This window comes from Ischnura elegans, chromosome 3, assembly GCF_921293095.1.
Source record: "Ischnura elegans chromosome 3, ioIscEleg1.1, whole genome shotgun sequence".
NCBI lineage: Eukaryota > Metazoa > Arthropoda > Insecta > Odonata > Coenagrionidae > Ischnura > Ischnura elegans.
The window spans coordinates 6,551,787-6,573,073 of NC_060248.1; the positions used below are offsets into that span (position 1 = coordinate 6,551,787).

The 21,287-nt window shown below is 39.5% G+C and overlaps 1 protein-coding gene across 3 annotated transcripts; it reads right to left on the minus strand.

Moving 5' to 3' along the window:
* Window positions 1-2,493: 2,493 nt before the first annotated feature.
* LOC124155389 lies at window positions 2,494-19,319 on the minus strand. Of its 3 annotated transcripts, none has more exons than XM_046529167.1 (3): window positions 19,067-19,319; window positions 13,717-13,884; window positions 2,494-2,827 (listed from the first exon to the last, which is right to left on the minus strand). In XM_046529167.1, exons 1-3 carry the CDS (start codon window positions 19,302-19,304, stop codon window positions 2,769-2,771), a joined length of 465 nt encoding a protein of 154 aa, XP_046385123.1. In that variant the 5' UTR covers window positions 19,305-19,319; the 3' UTR covers window positions 2,494-2,768. The 3 variants fall into 3 exon arrangements, with proteins under 3 accessions (XP_046385123.1, XP_046385122.1, XP_046385121.1); XM_046529166.1 differs by having other exon boundaries at window positions 13,717-13,887; XM_046529165.1 differs by having other exon boundaries at window positions 13,717-13,890.
* Between the last annotated feature and the right edge of the window lie 1,968 nt (window positions 19,320-21,287).

Consider the following 21,287-nt stretch of genomic DNA (forward strand, 5'->3'; position numbering starts at 1 on the left):
TTTCATTTAATCGCGAAAAATAGATATCGTCATTTAAAAAACTAAATGCGTGAAATACGTACTCCAGGAGTAATAATCTTTCGATTTAGGCAATAAAAAAATAATAGGAAACCACCCTATTGTTGGCTATCGGTATTGGCCGTGTTACAGTCAGCAAATGGATCAAATTGATTTCATTTCCTCGGATTTTTGCAACTTCGTTTCATCAACAAAGTGTTCCCGAACATGATTGATAACAACAAAAATAGCAAATGGTAAAATTACGTGAGGGGGCAATTTTGGCGGATTAGAACGAGGATGCGAATCTCTTTAACTCAATGACTAAATTGATTTTTTTCGTTGCCTCTATATTTAAATTCACTGCCGTAAGTAGATCTTTATTTTGGTGGAATGCTCTTTTTGCCTGGGCAATTCAGCTGATAATAATTTCTTTCCTGCTTCCCCCATCGCTAGTTATCCTGCTTCTCAAAATAATAGAATTCATTCACCTCTTCCATTTTTTGTTTAAATATTTGCCCTCACTTCTTATCTTCTACCTCATGCTAATATCTTAGCTTTCTTTGTACGTATTTTCTGCTGATATACTTCTCATCATTACCAGAATCTTCTCCAAATCCTTCTTAGATTCTGCTATAACAGCCATACGTCGAATTTTTTTCCATGGGAGTTCACTCTCTTTCATTTCATTAAAGACCTTCTCGATGTAAACACTGAAAATTACGGGTGGTAAAGCACAGCCTTGTCTCACTCCTCTCCTAATTCTTGCTTCCTCACAACTGTGTCCTGATTTTATAGCCGTTACTTGATTTTTATATTAAAACTGCATAATTCTATTTAAATACTACATAATTGTATTTAATACTTACTGCATAGTGATAGATATAAAATACTGCATTGTTTATGATAGACCTCCTGAAGGCGCTAAGGGTCGGAACGCGTTGTGATATGCCAGTAACATATAATCTGTCACGGAACGCATTGGCTCCCTCCAGGGGCGCCACTAACAGTTAAGGCTCGGGGAGTTTTAGCCGTATGGGGTGTATTGCATACCCACCAGGATACGCGGGAGTTGCAAATGGCACTCCTCCAGAATTATTTTAAGATCAATGGTTCAAAATGGCGAGTTTTACGGCTTTCTGAGGGACATTTAATTAATCCTGACACTATTCTATAAGTAATACTAATTCGTTAAATAAAATGGATCAAGTTTAAAAGTTCTCTGAGCTCGGGGGGGGGGGGGGGTTATCCCCCAAAACCCCCCACGCTACGCCACTGTCCATGGTCTCCTGGACGTAGTACATGATTTCCCCCGTAATAGTATTTGCCGCGAATAGCGTCAAATGCCCCCCACAGCTGCGGGCCCCTTTCGACCGGATGCGGTCTCGTCGTGGTCGCCGCAGCGTGTCGCTCCCTCGTTTGTTTCCTCTCCGGATATTGGGCGCCATTCTCTCCCGACTGCGCACTTCCGGCCTTCAAGACGCACTTGCGACAGTCATGAGGTATTGGTTGGACGCGGAAATTCTGTGAAATGATAAAGTTTCGATATGGGGTAAACTTAGTGATGGGTGGTAAATGGAGATGCCTCATGTATTCTAATCTAAAGTGACATTTAGTCACCAATTATGACTTTCTTTTACGGAAAAAACTTATGAAAGCTCATGTAATTCAATGCTTTTTTCTTAGTGAGTGCGAGTGTACATAGAGTGTATTTTAAGTAACGATAATAAATTAATAACGCTAGGGCGTATTGCAAAAAGACAAGGATGAAAAGAAGTCAGAAGACTTCAACATCTATTAAAATGAAGACCACACGCCGATAATAAATTAAATTAAAGAAAATATTGAAAATATAGTAAGAGGACTTCAGTAGTTTCCAGAGTCTGCTCCTTCACCGCCAACATACACAATCCCTCAATCGATTGTTCCTCGCGCTCCCTGCAACTGAAAGACCGAGACATCCCCCAGAGCATGACTTCATCACCTTTCGAAATAAATAAACGGGGATTGCCCAGCCTCCCATAGGCCTCTTGCCCCAGCAGACTCATAATATCACCAATAAAACCCCTATTCCATTTTCAATCAACCCGTTATTCGCGACTTAATGCGACTTTTTTGTGGATCTAAAGGCCGTTGTACTCGGGGTACGGAATTGTGCAGGTTACTGCTGTGGCGGAGCGAGCTCAGATAAATTTTTATGTTTAATTCGTTTTACTTAATTGGGTTGATATTGCTAATAGAATGGTCAAAGGATTAATAAACTATCCCCCAGAAAGCAGTAAAATTCACCATTTTCATCCATTTATCTTAAAATTCAGCTGCAATTTATTAATCTCGCATATACCGATTTCCTACCATGTCTCAATATAATATCTTTATAAAATTTCTCCCTAATGACGTCGTAGTTGCTGATTGCAGCGCGCAACCGATCGCCAACCAACTTGCAATCCACTCCCACTGCCGAATACCTCACGGATAATGAACTTTATTCAGATATTCCTTTTCTAAGGTGTTAATAAATCATATTTAATGGGAAAAATATTCATTACATTTAAGAATTTGATACAAACAAGATGTGAGAAAGGCGTAAATCATACAATTTCCTTTACGTCAATTCTCCGTGGAGATTCTCATGGACAACAATTGCAGACGGGCGTCCGCGACGTGATTGGTTGTCCCGGAGTGACGTGGTCGTTGCCATGGCGACGGATTTTCCTCCGCGTCCGTCCACCATCCCGCGCAGTTGGCTGCTTTGGCGGCAAGGGGTCATTTCACCGTCCGCCTGACCGGCCGCTCTGCTCGCATTGTCCCTTGTGCACCACGACGTATTCTGGAAAGAGAGCGAGAGAGGTAGAGAGACTACTGGAGTGAGAAAAGAGAGAGGTCGCTTCAAGCAACTTCATTTCTCATTTTCTCCATGGCAACTCGCATGCCGTGACATGAAGCAAAAAAAACAAGCCTTGGATAGTAGTAAAGATAGTAGCGAGTCTTGGCTTTAGCAAATATGCATTGATACTTTTGAGAGCGACACGGAGAAAAATTATCTTAGAGCCTCACTAAGTATGTTTCTGAGTCGGACACAAGCGGTGAAATAAGAGAGATGTTTTGGCAAACGGATGGATCAAATCAACTCCAACGCGTACTTCATTTTTTTAACGGCTGGCGACTTTACAACCCACGCCTGATTTATGAGTTCCCCAATACGAGTTTGATGCTGTCGAAAATTCCAGATATCTGATTTTTCGTGGTGCCCTCATGTTGACTCATCATCCACTCAAAGAGTCTATTGAGTGAAACAGTCATTGGAGTGAAATTAAATAAAGTTCTAGCCCTGTGTCCACGAATAAACTTCGGTCCGATGACAGGATTTCAAAGCCGCAACCTACATATCGATGGCTAAGTCACGTAAGCAACACGTATCTCAAAATAGCACATTTTCAGGAGAGCAAGAGAAATGATTTATATTTTTAATTGTACATTGAAATTAAAAACCAAAAGTTCATAAAACTGAAATAGAAGCATTCATTTTCAAACAGAGAAATGTATTTGGCTTGTATTTTATTTTTTAATGTTATTACACTTTTTTTTAAGATACCTGTCTCAAACCGGCCGAATTTTAGATACGTGTTGTTAGAACTTAGCCATCGATATACATAATGCCCTGTAAGTCCCCTCCAGGGTGTTTAGCAGGGATTTAATCAATCACCTGAATGCAGCATGAAAGACGACCCCCTCATACACACCACACGGTCATAAAAATATTACGCATAATAGCAAAGAATACGTGCACATTCCTGCAAAGGTAAAACTTGCAAACGGTAGGTAATTTCTGGAGTAAATCCATGTAAGGATAGAACAATATGAGAATGAAAACTTGCGATGAGTCGACCTAGTGACTGAACAAAGAATCGTAGCGATTGCTGAAACATGATGCGTGTGCCTACAAATTCATTTTTTAGCTCAATGAGAATTTAACATAAAATTATCAATAAATATATGCAAAGCTAAGGTATTTCAAATTTTTTTGTGTGCCTATTCTGTTCTTATATATTTAAAAAAATTATATTATTGTGAAAAAACTCCATCGTAACATTTACTTATGTAAAAATATTGTATATCATTTTTTTTTATATTGCTCTCATGTTTTTATTCATAGCCCTCATGATAGTTTAAAATAAAGTGAAACGTTGGCCAACAACTTTTTTGCAACACATACATACATTTGACATATACTCCAAGAATTATTTTATCGTAACTTAAATGAGGTCAATATGAGAGGAAAAATGAGAATTTAACTACATTCGTTGCTTTTTATTAGCCATGAAGTGAATGCACGTACGGAACGTAATGGTGTTCCTACTTTCACTATAATGTTCTGCGATGCACTCATTGCGATAAACTGACTTAACCTTACTGAGATTTTAATTTACTTTGATAAATTTTTTCTCGAACTTACGGCAGTTCATTCTCCGATATCATGCGTGACACTTCAGAAAGCAATTTTTCTCGGAAGGTACTATATTCCACCACACCACGGCCGCTTGATATTGTGGAGATGTAGATTTTAATCGGATGCAACTAACTAACTAGTGTTCTGTGCTTGGCATCACGTTCGCCGTTGGATTTTCCGTAGAATAAATATATTCGTGGAGTGAGTGTGACATCCGTTGCCGGAAAACCCGAGCCACGGGAAACCATTATCAACCTGCATTGCCTATCGTGTTTGCTATTTGCAACTGACTCACTCGTAAAACGTTTTGCTGAATCCCTTGTTATCTCGAATTTCAATCCTATCTATTTCTAATGGACAGAGCTAGTCATTGGAATTCCCAGCCTTTGCGTTAATGATTCGTCATCACTAAAGCCTGAATCACACGATCATTTTTTTTCGTCGCGAAAGTTATCAGTGAGTATCAATAACTATCGCGATCACTAGGCGAAATGATCGTCGCCGGCAATTGTTTTTCGCGTTCGCGATCGCGATGAGGATTCCCATCGCTATTTTTCATCACTCGTACGGTCGCTTTTTCCGTCGCCAAAACCGTCCCTAAAACCCCTATCAGCCAATCTGAACGCATGACCGTATGGTGTGATTGCAGCGCAGCGTTTGACAATTGTGGGAACGGCATAAATAAACAAACACGCTATATAATTTCGTGACGTGGGTCCTATGACAACGAGCTGTGATATTGGAAATGATGCGAAAAGCGACGGCGGGAGTGACCGTGTGATTCAGAAAAATGATCACTGGAGCGATCGCTTTTCGCGACGGGAAAAGTGATCGCTCTAGTGATCACTTTTCACGACGAAAGAAAATGATCGTGTGATTCAGGCTTAACTGTGGCGAAACTATTGGGTGAAGGGTGGGAGCCTTAGTAATGTTAAAAATATTCTTATCACAGCTATCCTATTCCTTCTCGTTTGTATCTTTCCATTCCGTTGGGTAACGGAAAGACGATACGTATTTGGCGATGGAAGGATATTTGGTGAATTCGTGGATACGTGCTGGTACATTGGGGGCAGTCGCAATAATTTAGTGGTTTCTAAACAGCGTGGTCAATTTTTTCCGATTTCCAAATTTTCAGGGTAGCTCCGGAAGCACCAGCGTAAAATAATTGCGCATTCCAGCCTTCGCCGTAATTATGGCAGCCCGATTGTCCCAACAAAAGACGTCATTTCGGACCGATTTTGAACTAACGGGAAAGTCATTGTGAAATTTTGATTCGCGCGTTTTCGTAGTCATTTTTTTCGTGCGCTTTTAATCTGTGTTTTGCTAGCTAGCTACCGTGAGACATAAAATACACGGTATGCAAAATAACGGGGATATATATATATATATATATTCAATGTTTTGCAGAAATGCGATGCACCGTAGCACATAATATGAATGTTCAAAAACACAGTCACTAAACATAGACACACAAAAAAAGGAAAACACTCACACGAAAAATAAAACCGAAAGACTTTCGCGGTTGTAGCCGCTTCATCAGTCAAGGAGAGAATGAGAGGGGAGGAGTGTGTTGGAAAAAGGAGTGTGTTGGAAAAAGGGGAAAAGGTGGGGGGAAGAGGGGAGGGGTGTATTGGGGCGGGGCTACCTCAACAAGATACATTCAAACCAGGGTGCTTGTTGGCTTGGAAACGCCAAATGCATGCCAATTCGAGGGTGTGGAGATTGAGGGGCGAGTCAGTGGGTGACAGGGAGGCAATGATAGAAACTTTGAAACATAGATTGAAGATGGAATCATGCGATAAACAATGTGTGGGGACCGGGAGAGATGCGTGTGGAGACGACGGACAACAAGAGGCGCGGTGATTATTTATTCTGAGGTTGAGGGGGGTGGAGCATTGGCCTATATAAAAAGCGGGGCAGAAGTTGCATTGAAGGAGGTATATGATGTTGATGGAGGTACAGGTGGTGGAAGGAGATATCGGGAGGAATTTAAGTTTGGAGAGGAAAGAGGCTGGGGGTGGAGAGAAAATTTTACATGTTTTACATCTAGGACGGTTGCACGGCGAGGGTGGGGTAGTGGGGACTGAGTTCAATTTTTGAAGGGGGCGGGTGGGTTTGAAGATGGTGCTGAGGTTAGGTGGTCTCTTATACGTGATCCGTGGAAGAGAGGGGAAAATTTGTGAGGTGGATTTGTGGTTGGAGAGAATGGGGTACAAGTCCTTCAGGATGTCTTGTAAGGCATGAGCACCGGGGAAGTAAGTGGTGAGAAGGGATGGAGAGCAATTCTTTTCGGCACGGGGTTTATTGGACCTGTAGGGGTTTTTTCTAATTTTGTTAATTAACAGTTGTCTCTTCACTTAACTCTTCCGCCTCAGTTTCTTTCACTTCTTCCATCTCTAACACCAACATCACTTTCCTAGATGTGGACATTCTTCTTTCCGAAAATAACAAATTCAAGACATCTGTCCATATCAAAGCCACCAACAGACAACAATACCTCCACTATGACAGTTGCCACCCACCACATACCAAACGTTCTATCCCTTTTTCTCTCTCCGTCCGTGGTCACAAAATCTGCAACAACCCCGAAGACCTTGAGAAGTTCCTTTCCAATCTACACACTTCTCTTCTACGCCGCGGGTATCCCGATAAACTGACTCATTCCCATTTATAACTCGAGAACAGCTGTACCAATTTTATTAATATTTGTTTTTTTGGATTCGTCTCAGCCAAGCATAACAGAATAAGCATTGAAAAATAATAAAAGTTCCCTAAAAATAAATCTTACTCTTAGGGGTATTTTTTAGGAGTTTTTAAAATTGCAAAAGCTGTCAAGTCCGTGAAAATTAGATGATTTGTTTTGTCTTCGCCAATTTTATGACTGAGCTTCGTAAGAATTTTTTTTAATTATAGTTAAAAAGAATTGAATATAATATTAAAATCTTTCAGTTCGAGGTGAGTTTCGCCCGAGTGGAGTCGTCAACAAACACGTCACTACCGTGTGCGTAAACAAATCTGCAAACAATCGATGACAATCGGCCGTGTTCCTGTCGACAAATCGAGAAGATTCATTTTATTTTCTCGGAATATTTGGAATTTCGTTTCATCGAAAGATGAGCTCATCAACAAAGCGTTCCCGAACGTGAATGATAACCACAAAAATCATGAATAACCATTGAGCTAGCATTGCTAAGCCGCCATAAGAGCTGGAATGAGAACTTTTGGGCGGCTAAGACCGGAGATTTGGATACTTCATTATTCAGAATCAAATCATAGGTACTCCGCATTCACTCGAATCTATTGAAAGTCTAACAAAAGAAGTCACCAACTATTCGCCTGAATTTTTAAACTTCAAGAATGTGCCCGGCTTACCACCGTAAAATTTACTGCTATAGGTCGGCTCGGTGGTCATGATGCTTCGAAAGCTAAACCAACCAAAAATATGCAATGGAACGTGATTAAAAAAACTGATAATCAACGCGATTCACGAAACTATAATCAAAGAAAAATCCAAGGATGAGAATGTTCTCATTCAGAGGACTTCCATAATCCCAAAAGATATGCCATTTGAGTTCAAACGAATTAAATTTCCAATTCGTGTTGGATTCGCGGTGATGACAAACAAATCACGATGGGTGCTTTCCATTCATCGACTTACGTCGGCACAAGTCGACTTGCGTCGCGGTTTTCGTGTTCCATTCCGTGTGTGTCGCCGACTGTTGTGACACAAGTCAACAAACGATTACGCGCAGGAATTGGAGAGTTATATATTGCAGTTTCCGTGAGTTGACACTAGTCGACGCGTGAGTCGCATGAGTGGAAAGCACCCAATGGGAGTGTTCAGGAAACCCATGTTTTTCTCATGGGAACTGAGTCAAACCAATCTAAGGACTGCTGCCTTATGATGATTATAATGAAATAAATGCATGTAATATATTATTTAATAATGACAGCGCTGCATTTTTCAGGCACCAGGATTAATCAAGTGATAAAGATATTTGATTATATTGAATATAATTTTCCGTGTAGCTCTCAGTGTAGATGTCAGTCGCTTTGATTTTCATTGCCAATGGCAGAGTTAAACAATTCCCTCAGCAGGTTGTCGAAGAAAATATTTTGATTTAGTGATATTATATTTATTTAATCAGGGTAATTCGCTCAAGAGAAAGAGAATTCGCTATTCATTTGCGAGAGAAAACTTCTTTTTAGCTTTCGCGATTTCAAAAGTGACGTAAATACGAAGAAAGACATTGAACGAGACACTGAGTATTAGAAACAAAATAGCAACTGGATAAAAAAGTAAACAATAAATACGTTGACGAACGGAAGAGGAAAAATCTTGTTCGTGCATAGAATGTTGCGATAAACTGCAAGATCATGGATTCGAACAATGTAAGAACCGTACGACATTTTAGAACTATATCCTGCATGTTACTAAACTGTATTTTTCTCGAGCAGGTATGTGTGAAGAGCCGATTTAAATGTCTGCCTATCCTTACTCCTCGTTAGATTTGCAGGGAGGGTTTTTCTATTGCGGTGTAGTTTTGGAAAATGAGGAGAGATCGAGGGGCAAGTGTGTTGGCGCACTCCTATAGTTGAAGTGTTAGTGATTCGTGAGTGTGGTCATGTAAAGACCTTTGGGTTGGGAGAGGAATTCGCGTGTTTCAGCGGCGAGGGGCAGGCGTGATTATGGTGCGCACAAGTTGCTTCGGACGTTGAAAAGAGTCGACCCCGAGGGTCATCTCATCCATTCCGAGATAGGTTCCCTCCACACCTTCTCCTTATCTCTCCCTGCCCGCATTCTATGTAAATAAACACATGGAGAGCGAAGGCTTAGTCCGACGACACACTCATCGTCCTACATTTGCGTCTGCAAGTTCAATCCATGATGGAAGAATGTCCATTCCCATTAAATGGGCCATTCTCCAAAAAACACGTATGTTTGCCACTGGAAAAATAAAAAATTGTTTATATAAGGACCAAATTGTGTAATAACAGTTTGTCAATCATACGAGCTAGTGGCTTAAGTGGCAGAGGTCGTTTGTAATATTTACACTGTTATTTTTATTTTTACTGTAGTTTTTTCTACGGACATGATGTATGTATCCACGGACATGGCTAATGGGGATTATTATGTGTTTACTCACGAGAATTATCACGAGAAAAAGTTTGTTTTACTAGCCATTGGACAATCTGTAACAAGTAATAGTGTATCATGATGTCCGTTACCAAATGTCACGTCCGTAGACTGCAGAGTTCAGAGACATTATGTCCACGAATTTAATATTTACTTCCGTTTTGTCCTCGAACATGACGATTTCCTGTAAATTAAGTTATGGTTGGGACTGGCAATAGGTTAGGACGCTGTCCTTATTACAATGAACTTGTATCTTGTAGCCGTAAAAGACATCTCAATCGTAATTAATGAAAGGTGCAGAGTTGCTTCTTTTCACTTGTCGACGGACATGACGGATGATCTTGGCTCTTTCGACAAACCGACGATGACGACGACCTTTCCCAAATGACGATTTGCGTCTTTTAGGTAAAGTTCAAGTAAGAGAAACAATATTAATACTTCTTTACATTAAAAGTATAGAAATATTTTTACTTCTAAGATACGTAACTGCAGTATTCATTTTCTTTTCTACAACTCGGAAATTGAAATCTACCTTTCGCCCATTTGGAAAATCAAAGAATGGATAAAATTTAATTTTAAGAAGCTATTTGTAATGCAAAGATTTTGTTTTCTCTATAAAAAAAATTCAACGAAATGTGCCAATTAAATATTTTGCCATTTATGAGAAGAAGAACACCACCGTTTACATTATTTTTTTGCGTATTCTTCTTCAATGTTTCGACCCTAGAAGCTAAACGTTAACGTTTAATCAATGCTCATTATTGATTGTTGCAGTCGAATAAACAATGGGTGAAACAATATATGGTACGACCCTATGGAGCTTCGGTAGAATTTTATGCAAATGTTTGTATTTTCAGCATTCTAACTTTTTTGCACCGATAGTAGTCTTAGTTTACCCTTTTCCGTGTACAAAAGTCGATTTTTCAAATTCGCTCAAATTGTTCCAATACAATTTATTAGTAATTCCAACGAAATGCATTATAACCTCATGCATGACTTTAAATCCATGCAAATGAAATCTTTTGTATTCCTTCAATGCCCAATTTTTCAAGCACAGGTTTAATGGTTTATAGCGGATGTTATCTGTGTGAAATGTCTTCTATCGGTATTTTTTAAATTAATCTGCGTGTTTTATCATTTATATATACGCTTTTTGGTATTTTGAGCAACTTCACTTGTCAATGATCCATTTGTATTTTGGTCCATTTATATCAGCTCTTATGGTAATCGGCCGTATTGGCTCTTAGCTAAACGAGTTAAATAACATAATAGGACAAATTTTTGAAAGCTTCAAGGTCACATGGCACGTAGTGATAGATGACAGGGAGTGGAGAATTCAAAGCCGGCTGGTTTCCCTAATTACTTCATTTTCACTCAAACGAGAAATGAACAGAAGGTCGTGAAATGCATTTTTTCTCAATAACACTCGGAGGCTTGAATCAGATATTGATATTCTGTCGGATGTCCGAAATCGAACCCCATAAAAACGAACAAGCAAAGTCCTCTCCCTCGGGTAAGTCCCATATTAATTATCAATGGTATGACTCATTGAACGTTCGAATAAGGGAATGTTAACAACTATACGCATGATTTCATTTATTCGTGCAATAATTGTAATAAAGTAATGAGACATGGTTTAAGCGATCACAGCGGAGGTGAACCACATTCAATCGGACTCGAATCATCTGGAGATCTGTTCGATGAGTAGTATTATGTCTAGTCATCAGAGCAATGATTAGGCAATATATAGACAGTATCACCAGCAAAGATAAAACCATCCCATCTGCATGTAGATTCCTTAAGCATTCTGGAAATGGGGAGCTAGAATAGAACCGCGAAAAGAATTTGACGATATCAGCACATTTGAAATTTATATTCGATACCTCCACTGCAAACGTATTATGTCTCAATATTTTTTTACTGCATACCGTCCTTTAAGCAAGTAATGCTGCCGCAAATCCTCCCCCTTGTCAGCAAAATTACACAAGTGCCATTATCCCCACCCCACCCTCCCCAAGGTGTATTTACTATAAATGTAACAAGAGCACGTGCAGTCTATCCGGGCACTGTTAAACCAAACCGTAGAAGGAGACATCGATACCTCCATTGCATAAACGCTCAACAATCCGATACCTGCACTGCAAAAACGCTCGACAATCGCCCACCGAATCAAATCCGCTTACCTAGTAGCTCAGCAATACGAATCCGCTCAGCTGGCAGTAGCCGGAGCATAAAGGCTCACCTCCTATGCCAGCTGAGCGGATTCGTATTGCTGAGCTACTAGGTGAGCGGATTTGATTCGGTGGGCGATTGTCGAGCGTTTTTGCAGGCTAGTTACCTATTGAAATTGTTCCCCTGAAACAGCGCATACACAACATATATTACTGAGGCACTGGATAGGCCTTCATAGACAACATGTATTACTGAGGCATTTATTGTCAACTTTTTCAATACACAATTATTCCGTTTCTATGGACAAATACCTATGCGTTTTCTTTTTATCTCAAGTAAGCATTACTGTCCACCTTCGAAAACGGAAATTCTCAATTCGCAAAACTTGTACGAAGGGGATTAAAATTGTTGATTCCATGGACGTGTTACACGTCAGTGGTATTTCGTTCAGCACGGTTTGCAATTGACCGCGATGTGTAATTTTATGACAAGAATAAGCAGAATCGAACATCATTGGTGGTAAACCAGTGGATACTGACGAAGTCCAAGGCAAAATTCCTGAGAAATCAATTACAGTGCGTTCGAAAAAGTAATTTCTACACTTCACACAGATATAAGGAATTTTTGAATTTTTCTCCGAGAAGTTATGAATTAGATATTGAGGAATGAAATCAGGAATGAATCATTTGTGATAGGAATACAAACTTCCAGAGTTAGCTGAATTGTAAGAAATGTTGGGTAAGTAATTGATTCCTTTCATATATGTACAGAGGCATGATTAAGTGATAATCAATAAGTTATTTATTCTATGTCATATTTTCTGTGAAATTTACCTTCTTTCAAAATAATAAGTATAATGTAATATCTTTGAGCAATGGAGCCGTTTATTCTTACGAACGCGGATCTGTCGACCTGTCGATGGAAAGAAGAATTCTCAATACCGCTACTTGGACTCAATAATTGTATCAATATTCAAAAATATCTAGAATATATGTTTACTTTTTTGAAATATAAAGCATATAAAGATACCGCAAATAAGTGAGCCATCCGCGTGTACATCCATGTGCGAGGAAAATGACCTTTATCCGAAATAAAAAAGACTCCCACCGTGTGACGTCGACAGGTCGGGAAATAATCAACCCGGCTGGACACCCTAGAAAGTGTTATCCTTATCAGTGGCTTTGCTTTATTGTTGGATTACGCTCTCATGGAGGCCATCCCGCATAAGTGCCTCTTTGAACGCATTTTAATCTGCTTTCAAGACTGCCCGCAGAGCAGCGCTGAGTATAGAGCGATCCGTTTCTTCCCAATTTTTGCAATATATTGTTCCCAATCTCTCCCGAATTGCCTTAAAAATGCATGAATACGATTTATTTGGGCCGTTTTACACGTTGCACGTACTTGCACAATCTGACGTGTGTACGAAGGCGCAGTCAAAATTGCGTCGTGTGAAGCGGTGAATTGCTGGAACACATGCGAGAATGCGTGGACGTGAGATGGCAAAATAGCCCCTGTTCTAATTTCGTTCATGCATTCGCGCAATTCCACGCCGTTTTAGAAATTAACGCACTTCTGACCCGCGCAATTCCGTTCCCAGTGTAAAACGACCTTCACACTTATGACTGATAATACCGTCCTCAGTGGCGGCGGGTTAAAGTTCTCGTCTGCCAAACGGAAGGTCGACAGGGCATGGGTGCCTATGATCGTCCTATGTTGCTATTCGTTAGATTCTCTCGTCGCGAAGGCCTCAAATGCGCTGTTTTCGGGGCGGTGGGTACTAATAAATATTATTTCCTGATAATATAGCTAGTTATAGCTTTCTTCCCCGTGAGATTCGGGTCGCTATGCCATCAACGACGTCACATGTAAACGCGCTTCAAATGCGCGAAGGATGACAGCACGTCGAACGGATTGTTGTCGAATCCATGACTGTTGGGTGATTGTTGGCACGCACACTTACGTTTGTTGTCGGTGCAGTTGTAGCACTCGAGATGGCACTTGGAGGGGAAGGTCTCCCGGGGCCCGCGACCCTCCTGCGCGCACACTTGGTCTCCTTGGTTGGCGCATGCGCAGTTGCAGCGGCCGGAGCTGCCCACGCGCGTCGCTGGCGCGGCCAAGCACGTCGACACTGCTGCCACCAATCGGGAGGAACCAAAAACCAACATAAATCAACAATGGAACTCGACCTCTTGAACAGCGGAAAAATTAAGATCATTAATCACAGTTTCGAACTAACAAATGCGTTTTTTTATAAAAAAAAGTTTTGCATACTTAGATGCTTATCAAATCAAACCCTATTCAAGATTTCAAAAACACTTTCAATATCCTCCATAAATCACATTGACAATATGATCATAGAATAATTATATACTCCCCAATTAAATCGATCATGGAACAACAAGAAAATAAGATGACTCCGCAATAGTAGCGAGAGTTGCTCACTTAGATTGGCGGTAACTACCTACTTTAATCCTAGGTAAAATAATGACGAAAAACAGTGATATTTTTAACAATTCATGAAGTAAATAAATAACAATTGCATAAAACAAACGCTTGCTGTTACTTCACTAAAAAAAGTGGTACTATCAATAAAAATCCACAAAAACTCCGAATTATTAACTGTATTCCATAGCATGGAGAACAAACGTTGAACTTTTTCGTATAAATCGCGCACTCACTGTTTCATAGATTTTTATTGATTTTTGGCGAGCAATAAAAATTAAACAAAAAATTAAGACAGAAAATTAACTTCAGTTTTACATGCCCTGGACATTCTAAAATGATAATATAGTATTCCCGGTTCGAGATGAAAAAGTCGATAATTTGATTTTTGGCCAGATTTTTTCCATTTCAGCCCTAATTGCGAAATATGTGGAAATATAAATTCCAATTCAAATTTAAATATGCTCATAGTTTTTATTCCTGAAACATTTGGTAGCCTTTGTTTCCAATTATTACTCAAACTTTTCGATGGCTGAGTTCGAGCGCCGATCGAGAATAACAATTACAATGAGATATGGGGCTCTATTGTTAGACCATTGTAGTTTCAATAAAATTTTGAGAATCAGTGATGAATTTGTATCTTGCTGTATTTTACAACGTTTTTATAAACTTGATTTGTTGTTTGCCTTATTTTCTTGGTTAAATCTTTCAATTTTAACCCACTTTCCGATTAGCTATCAAGCTGAAATTTTCAGAGTAACTCAGAAATAGTTGACAGCGCAACATGCTAACAATTTTGTTATGATTGGAACACTCTGTCGATTTTTATTCAGAATTTAAAATTAAATATGGGGATTACTTTTAAAATAAATGGCCACCAAAATACAATGGCGGCAATGCGATCATTAAAGGAGATAGGTAGAAATGCCATAGCAACAAATTTGTGTATATCAATGTTTATTGAATAATTGATTGAAATAAAACTGAAAAACAAAAGAATTAGAAGTGAAATGGGAAAAGTAGAAAAGAAGGATGAGGTAAAACGAAAAAGGAAGAAAGATAAGTAACGAAATTTACATCGTAGTTTTTGAAAAGTCAAATTCTTCATGGCTCGTTTACATATGTACGAAGAATTTCAAGCAAAAATTGGTTTTGTACTTGTCTAATGTTTGTGTTTGTTCATATTTGTTGTTCATATCTATGTTCCCATCAGAGAAACACGCGATTATACTTACTTTCACTTTGCCCACTTCTCGAGCCTCCTTGAGAAAGAAATTTTGTAATTTTCATTATTTTTTTAAGCTTTTTAAAGAAACTTCGTGGTGGAGAATGGATGGGAATAAATTTAATCACTGCTAGTACTCTACAATTTATTATGAATGTTATTTAATTATACCACCACTATAAATCAGGCAATATAGTAGGTACCTATTTGATAATTTTTACTCAGTCACTTTTCTATCATTATTCACGCAATATGGCTAATTAATGAATAAGCTATGATTTTCCGCATGTTTGATGTTTCATTTTAACCTCCCATGGCTCCGATAATTGTGCTAATAGTTCAAATCCATGTTTGCATACTGGCTTGTGACTGCATGTATTCGGTTTATAGCGATTGGTATTGGCGTGGTCTGCGGAAAATCGTGCGTAAGCCGTTCGCACTCCTTTGTTTTGGTTGTGTAGCAACCGACCGGGTAAACAAGTTCTCGCCACGAGTGCGCGCCAAGCTAATAAATATGGACGTGTTATTATACAAGGGATATCCTCCTCCAACTTGCATAAAATGACGATTTCTTTACACTTTCCACGTGGTTATTTTCACATATACACAGCCTCGGCTTGGAGGACACTGTTTAAATGTCAAGGATGGCTGAGTTCGGGACGGTGCGGATTCAAATTAATTCCTTACCCAAAAATAGATACATTTTAAAAAAATTATAGAATGATTATGTCCGTTAAGAACGTGCTATTGTAGCTCTAACCTTAGAGTCCAAAAATTTATGCCGTTACAGGAATGAAAAAATAGTTAAACAACAGATGAGCGACGTTGGCTTCGCTTGAGCCATTACTTTTGAAAAACTGAGATTAAAAAAATTGTCCCGGTTAATGAGGGGCTTATTTCGTAACTCATTTACTTTAAATTACTAGCAGTTTTTGCGATAACTTCATAGGGAGTTAGCAATATTAGTGTCGCATAATTACCTTGGGAGATGATATCGAAATATTGAGAATATAGGCATTATTTAAATTGTCACTACATAAATAAAAGCAAAATCAAGAAAGTCGTTCTTGGTGCAAAAGTAGACTTTCGTCTCATAGTCTGTGTAGATGGGTTGAATATACTATTAGATTGAAAAAAGTCTTGGTTTTGCATCTGAAAGGTGGCATAAAAAAATGAAATATCTGGGAAACCGCTGAACCTGCATGATTGAATGATGTCTTTGAGATGCATTCAACCATAGCTAACAGTTGACGATTTTCGTAATTCCTAAAGCCAAATAACATGGGAATTATTATCTCCGAATGTGGTTTTTCGGTTGGCGAGGCAACCATCGCTAGGGGAGGAGGATGTGTTTCGACCGGTCCGAAGGCATGGTAAGTATTTAAGTAAGTCATAAAATAAAAATACTTTGTTCTATTCCACACTTTATTTTAAATAATACGATCCGTGTTTCTGCATATCATGCTATCATATCAGTTTGATGATATGCATGATAGCAGTTTTATGATAACATGAGATGCAGAAACCCGGGTCGTACTATTTAAAATAAAGTATTTTATTTTATGATGAAGCAGTTCCAACAAAGTAACGCCGGAGACCGTGTATAATGTATTTAAGTCGGATCTTGCCGAGTCATCTCTCTGCATTCGGCCGGCGTTTCGGAAGCCGAGTGATTATTATCATCGGAGCTGATGAATGAAGTAGGCCTGCTTCTATACTGTTTACGTTTAAGTCACGCGATTGGCCCGGAGTCAGCCAACCGAATTCTCCTTGTGGCCATTACTGAGTGAACACTTGAGGATGTTCCATGAAAGCCGGATCTCGATGGATTCCTTTTTTCAGTCTCTCCAGAATAACGCCTCACGGCGGAGAATCTTTACTCCGAAACGTCGACGGACGGATGGAGGGAGATAATCCGGCTCGGAGAGTATTATTTGATGGTTGAGCATTGGTCTATGATGAGACATAATTTAATCGCTGCTAGTTTACTACACATTTATTATGAATGCTATTTAATTACAACTCAACTATAAATCAGGCGATATAGTACGTATTTGATAATTTTAACTTAGTCAGTTTTCTATCATTACTCACGTAATATGGCTAATTAATGAATAAGCTGTAATTTGTTTAGCTTATTCATTTATATATAATTTCTATAGGCAAAATGATTTTCCAGAATGGACATAAACCGTAAGACATTAGCCGTAGGAAAATGGTCAGTGTTCGTTCTCATGTCTCACATCTAGCGAATCAGAGCGATTTAATCAGGGTGGAAAAACATCGGAACATGGCTCTCGGAACTTTAATCGCTATTTTAAGAATTTTCGAGTCTGATCTTAATCAGAGTCATTCAAACGAACTTGATCCGAATGCCCTTTAAAGTCGATTCATTCATTCATTCCCGGGATCGGTTGCGGAACACTTGTTTCGCATCTCGGTCGGGTCTGGCCTTTGAGATTAAAGTACGCCCTTACTCCACAAATATTTTAAAGGAGAGGATTCTCTATTCGGCCACTATGTGTTCCGCCCACTCAAATGGATTTACTAAAGTCGCCACTCGCGGCGCCAACGGCGGAGCGATTCGAATTTCGCGAAGAAATCATTTGAAAACAGGGATCTTAACCTGAGTAAAAATTCTTGATGCATACATTCTCGATACATACGACATAACTTCCAGATACTTAACTTCATCTGTTGCCTTCATGTTGACACAAATTATTATTATTATTATTTTTATTATTGAAACAGTTTTTGCCTAATTATAGGTCAAACTAAATATATTGTTTTCGCTAATTTTTCACTAAAAATTCGACTCTGCGTTGTGTCTCCACTAATAACAAACAGACCTATAATTAGGCCAAAACTGCTTTTTTAGGCCAAATTAGGCCAAAGGTCCGTTTGGTATCAGTGGAGACACAACGCAGAGTCGAGTTTTTTCAGTGATATAGTTTTCGACATTTATTTTCATTCTGAGCAACTGTATTTATCGGCAAAGTGTTCACGTAACAATAATAAAAGATTCTGTCACTAATGTCTTTTAGGCCACCAGACGACAAATGATGACCTTTTTATCTCTGTTATTTATCTCTGCTTCTGGAATACTATGTATCTCTGGCACGCTGAGTCACTCCTTTGAGTTTGTAAACAGTGGATTCGTTGCTATGGCAAAATACAGGTCCCACATATTGGTGAGGAGCGTGTGGTGGGTCATTGCGTCACACCACTCGTGAGTCGAAACGCGCATGCGCAACTGCAGACAATAAACTGATATATATTACGAATGGATGATGTAAATATATAGAATGTGACGTCAGTGTGTGGGGTTGGTGTTGAGGCCTCGGTGGTGAGCTATTTAAACGGCGTGTTTCTGTTAGCGTTCTGCATGGCGCTCCCGTCAACAGAGTGAAACATGTCGCAAGGAGGGCGTCGAGAGCAAAGGCGCACGAATATTTTAAGAGGTAAAATCTTGTACGAATAATAATACGAATAATAAAATAAGAACGAATTTCGCAGGGAACCGTTACACCGGATACGGAAACGGATTTATTTGTGAGTGCCTATTGTTGTCCCCAAAGATTTTTTGATTATCTGTTTCCATAACAATGCAACAAGCGTGAAGAAAAGACTGCGACTCACTCACCCATCAATACCAGCACGAAGAGGAGAAGCGGCGACGCAGTGGTTGCCATGACGACGGAGGCGGTGCGCTCGGAGCACGATCTAAGGACTCTGTGCTTCTGCAATTGTTGCGTCTCGCGTGTGTTGCGTCTCTGCTCTGGCGCTGCTGCCTCCCCTATTTCCCTGTCCTCACTGACACTCTGTCCTCGTGCTGCTCGTGCCGTTCGCAGCTCTGACCTTCCCACCTCGCCTCTTGCCATAAATCGGTGTTAAAGGTCAAAGCACGAAACATACGTCCGTTTGCTGCGCATGCGCAGCGACGATATCTGACGATTACTTCCCCTTTCAATTACATCCTCCCACAAAACGAAACTGAAGCAGCCCACAAACAAATGAATGCATCGATTTGGTGTTTATTTCCCTGACTCCAGAGAAAGTAATTCGCAATTTTCTTTCGCGTTCGTTTTCAACGGTTCCCACGAGTTGTCTTAAAGCCAATAATAATCAATTTTGAATGATATGTTAATTGAATATTGCTTCGAATTCACGATAAAGTGTTTTGGAAGAAGGGGAAATGCCTTTATGCCTATTTTAGTTTTCGGAAGATTGGTCAACAAGCACCAATTATAGAGAAATGTTGCTTATCTTGGGTTGTCAATGTCCCACCACACGGTATGTTTACTCCGCTGTGTGGTAGCCTAGTGCTTTAAGGTTGAGAGAGTGCTTGGCTAGTGATTGAGGGGAGGCGAGGGAGACTCATCGATTCAAATTTAAACTCGATCAAATTACATCTTCACCCCTTACGGATAGAATTTCAAATTTGTAAGAAATGAGTTTAAAAAGAAACCGCGATGTTTCGACCATGACCCAGAAGTTATTTTATGATCAATACATTAATTTGAATATTACGTACTCCTTTTATTACTTAAATAAGGCATTGCAACGTGGCCATTGACTGCATGGAAAATGTGGAGAGTGAATTCAGTTGAAATATTGCAGTGCCGTATTTAACTAATGTTGATAACTTCCACCACATCGCAACACATATCAAACGAGATATTCCTCGTATGTTCTTTGCTTATAATTTGCGACCAAGGGTGGCTCCATACCAGTGCTGTAGTTGGGGCGGTACGGCCCGGTACGGCGTACCCCCTAAAATCCAAACTCGTAATAAGCGTACCGGTTAAAATACCTTCGTGGCCGGATGTATAATACACGTTCAGCTATTGGAATTTTTGGTGAGTATCGCCGAAACTTTTTTTCCAACTACAGCACTGCTCTAAACCTTTACATGTTCTCGTTATGATAGAGTCGAATGAATAAACGGAGACCCCTGCCATCGACCACACATCCATCCAACAGTCACCCGTCGCCAACACAACCACCTTCCGCTTTTCTCCCAACATTTGCCAACATTTTCCTTTACCATGGATGAAATGCGCCATGAAATATAATTTGGTTTAGCCGGGACTCGAATCTGGATCTCCCGATTGCCGGGCAATTGCGCTACCAGTAAGGCCATCTTGTTTCTTTTAAGGCGAATCTCATATATGGTTTGTAGCACAAGGTGTTGGCGTCTCATGCCCGCACGTTTTGTATCACTCACGATACGACTTTCGTGCTTACGAAGACAACGCGTTGTCCTAGTGAAAAAAACATGCATCGTCGCTGTCTAATACATTTAAAGTAAATTTTATTAATTATACAAATAAAAATTAAGATTTTAGATAAAATTAGGTTTGTATTTTCAAATCGTTTATAGAAACATTCAGCGTGGATTGAACGCCATTTATAATTTTTCATTTGAATTATAACAGCAAACAACAGTACCTGAGGTAATGGAAATGAGTGGTTGTATTTTCTCTTGGCCGTATCCATTTCTTTCCCCGAGTTTACTCCAAAATTCCATTCCGATTACTATCAGCGTCAATGTTCATTACGAGAAATTAGTTAGTGATTAATTGCTTTGCTCAAATGTGGAATTCATATTATTTTTACCTCATGGCGATGGGGATTGCCATGAATTTCTTTTTACTGCACTCTATGACCTAAAAAGGGAGAAAAATCGATGAAATTCAAGGGAGGAAAAGTAGTTCCGGAGAAAAAACTATTCCCAAAACTATATTTATGCTCTCAGTCATTGTCAAATAGATTATTCATTTTATATTTACAAGTGCAATATCTTTGAGCGTAAATATTTCATTTCCTTCAATTCTTATTTTTTAAATTGATTTTGCCAACAT

Excerpts from the sequence above, each read along its gene's own strand:
- LOC124155389 (XM_046529165.1), bottom strand. The coding sequence starts at position 19,304 with ATGGCAAGAGGCGAGGTGGGAAGGTCAGAGCTGCGAACGGCACGAGCA. Across the intron at positions 13,891-19,066 it reads CTTCGTGCTGGTATTGATGG|CAGCAGTGTCGACGTGCTTG; the intron begins GTGAGTGAGTCG and ends CCCGATTGGTGG. Across the intron at positions 2,828-13,716 it reads CAACTGCACCGACAACAAAC|AATACGTCGTGGTGCACAAG; the intron begins GTAAGTGTGCGT and ends CTCTCTTTCCAG.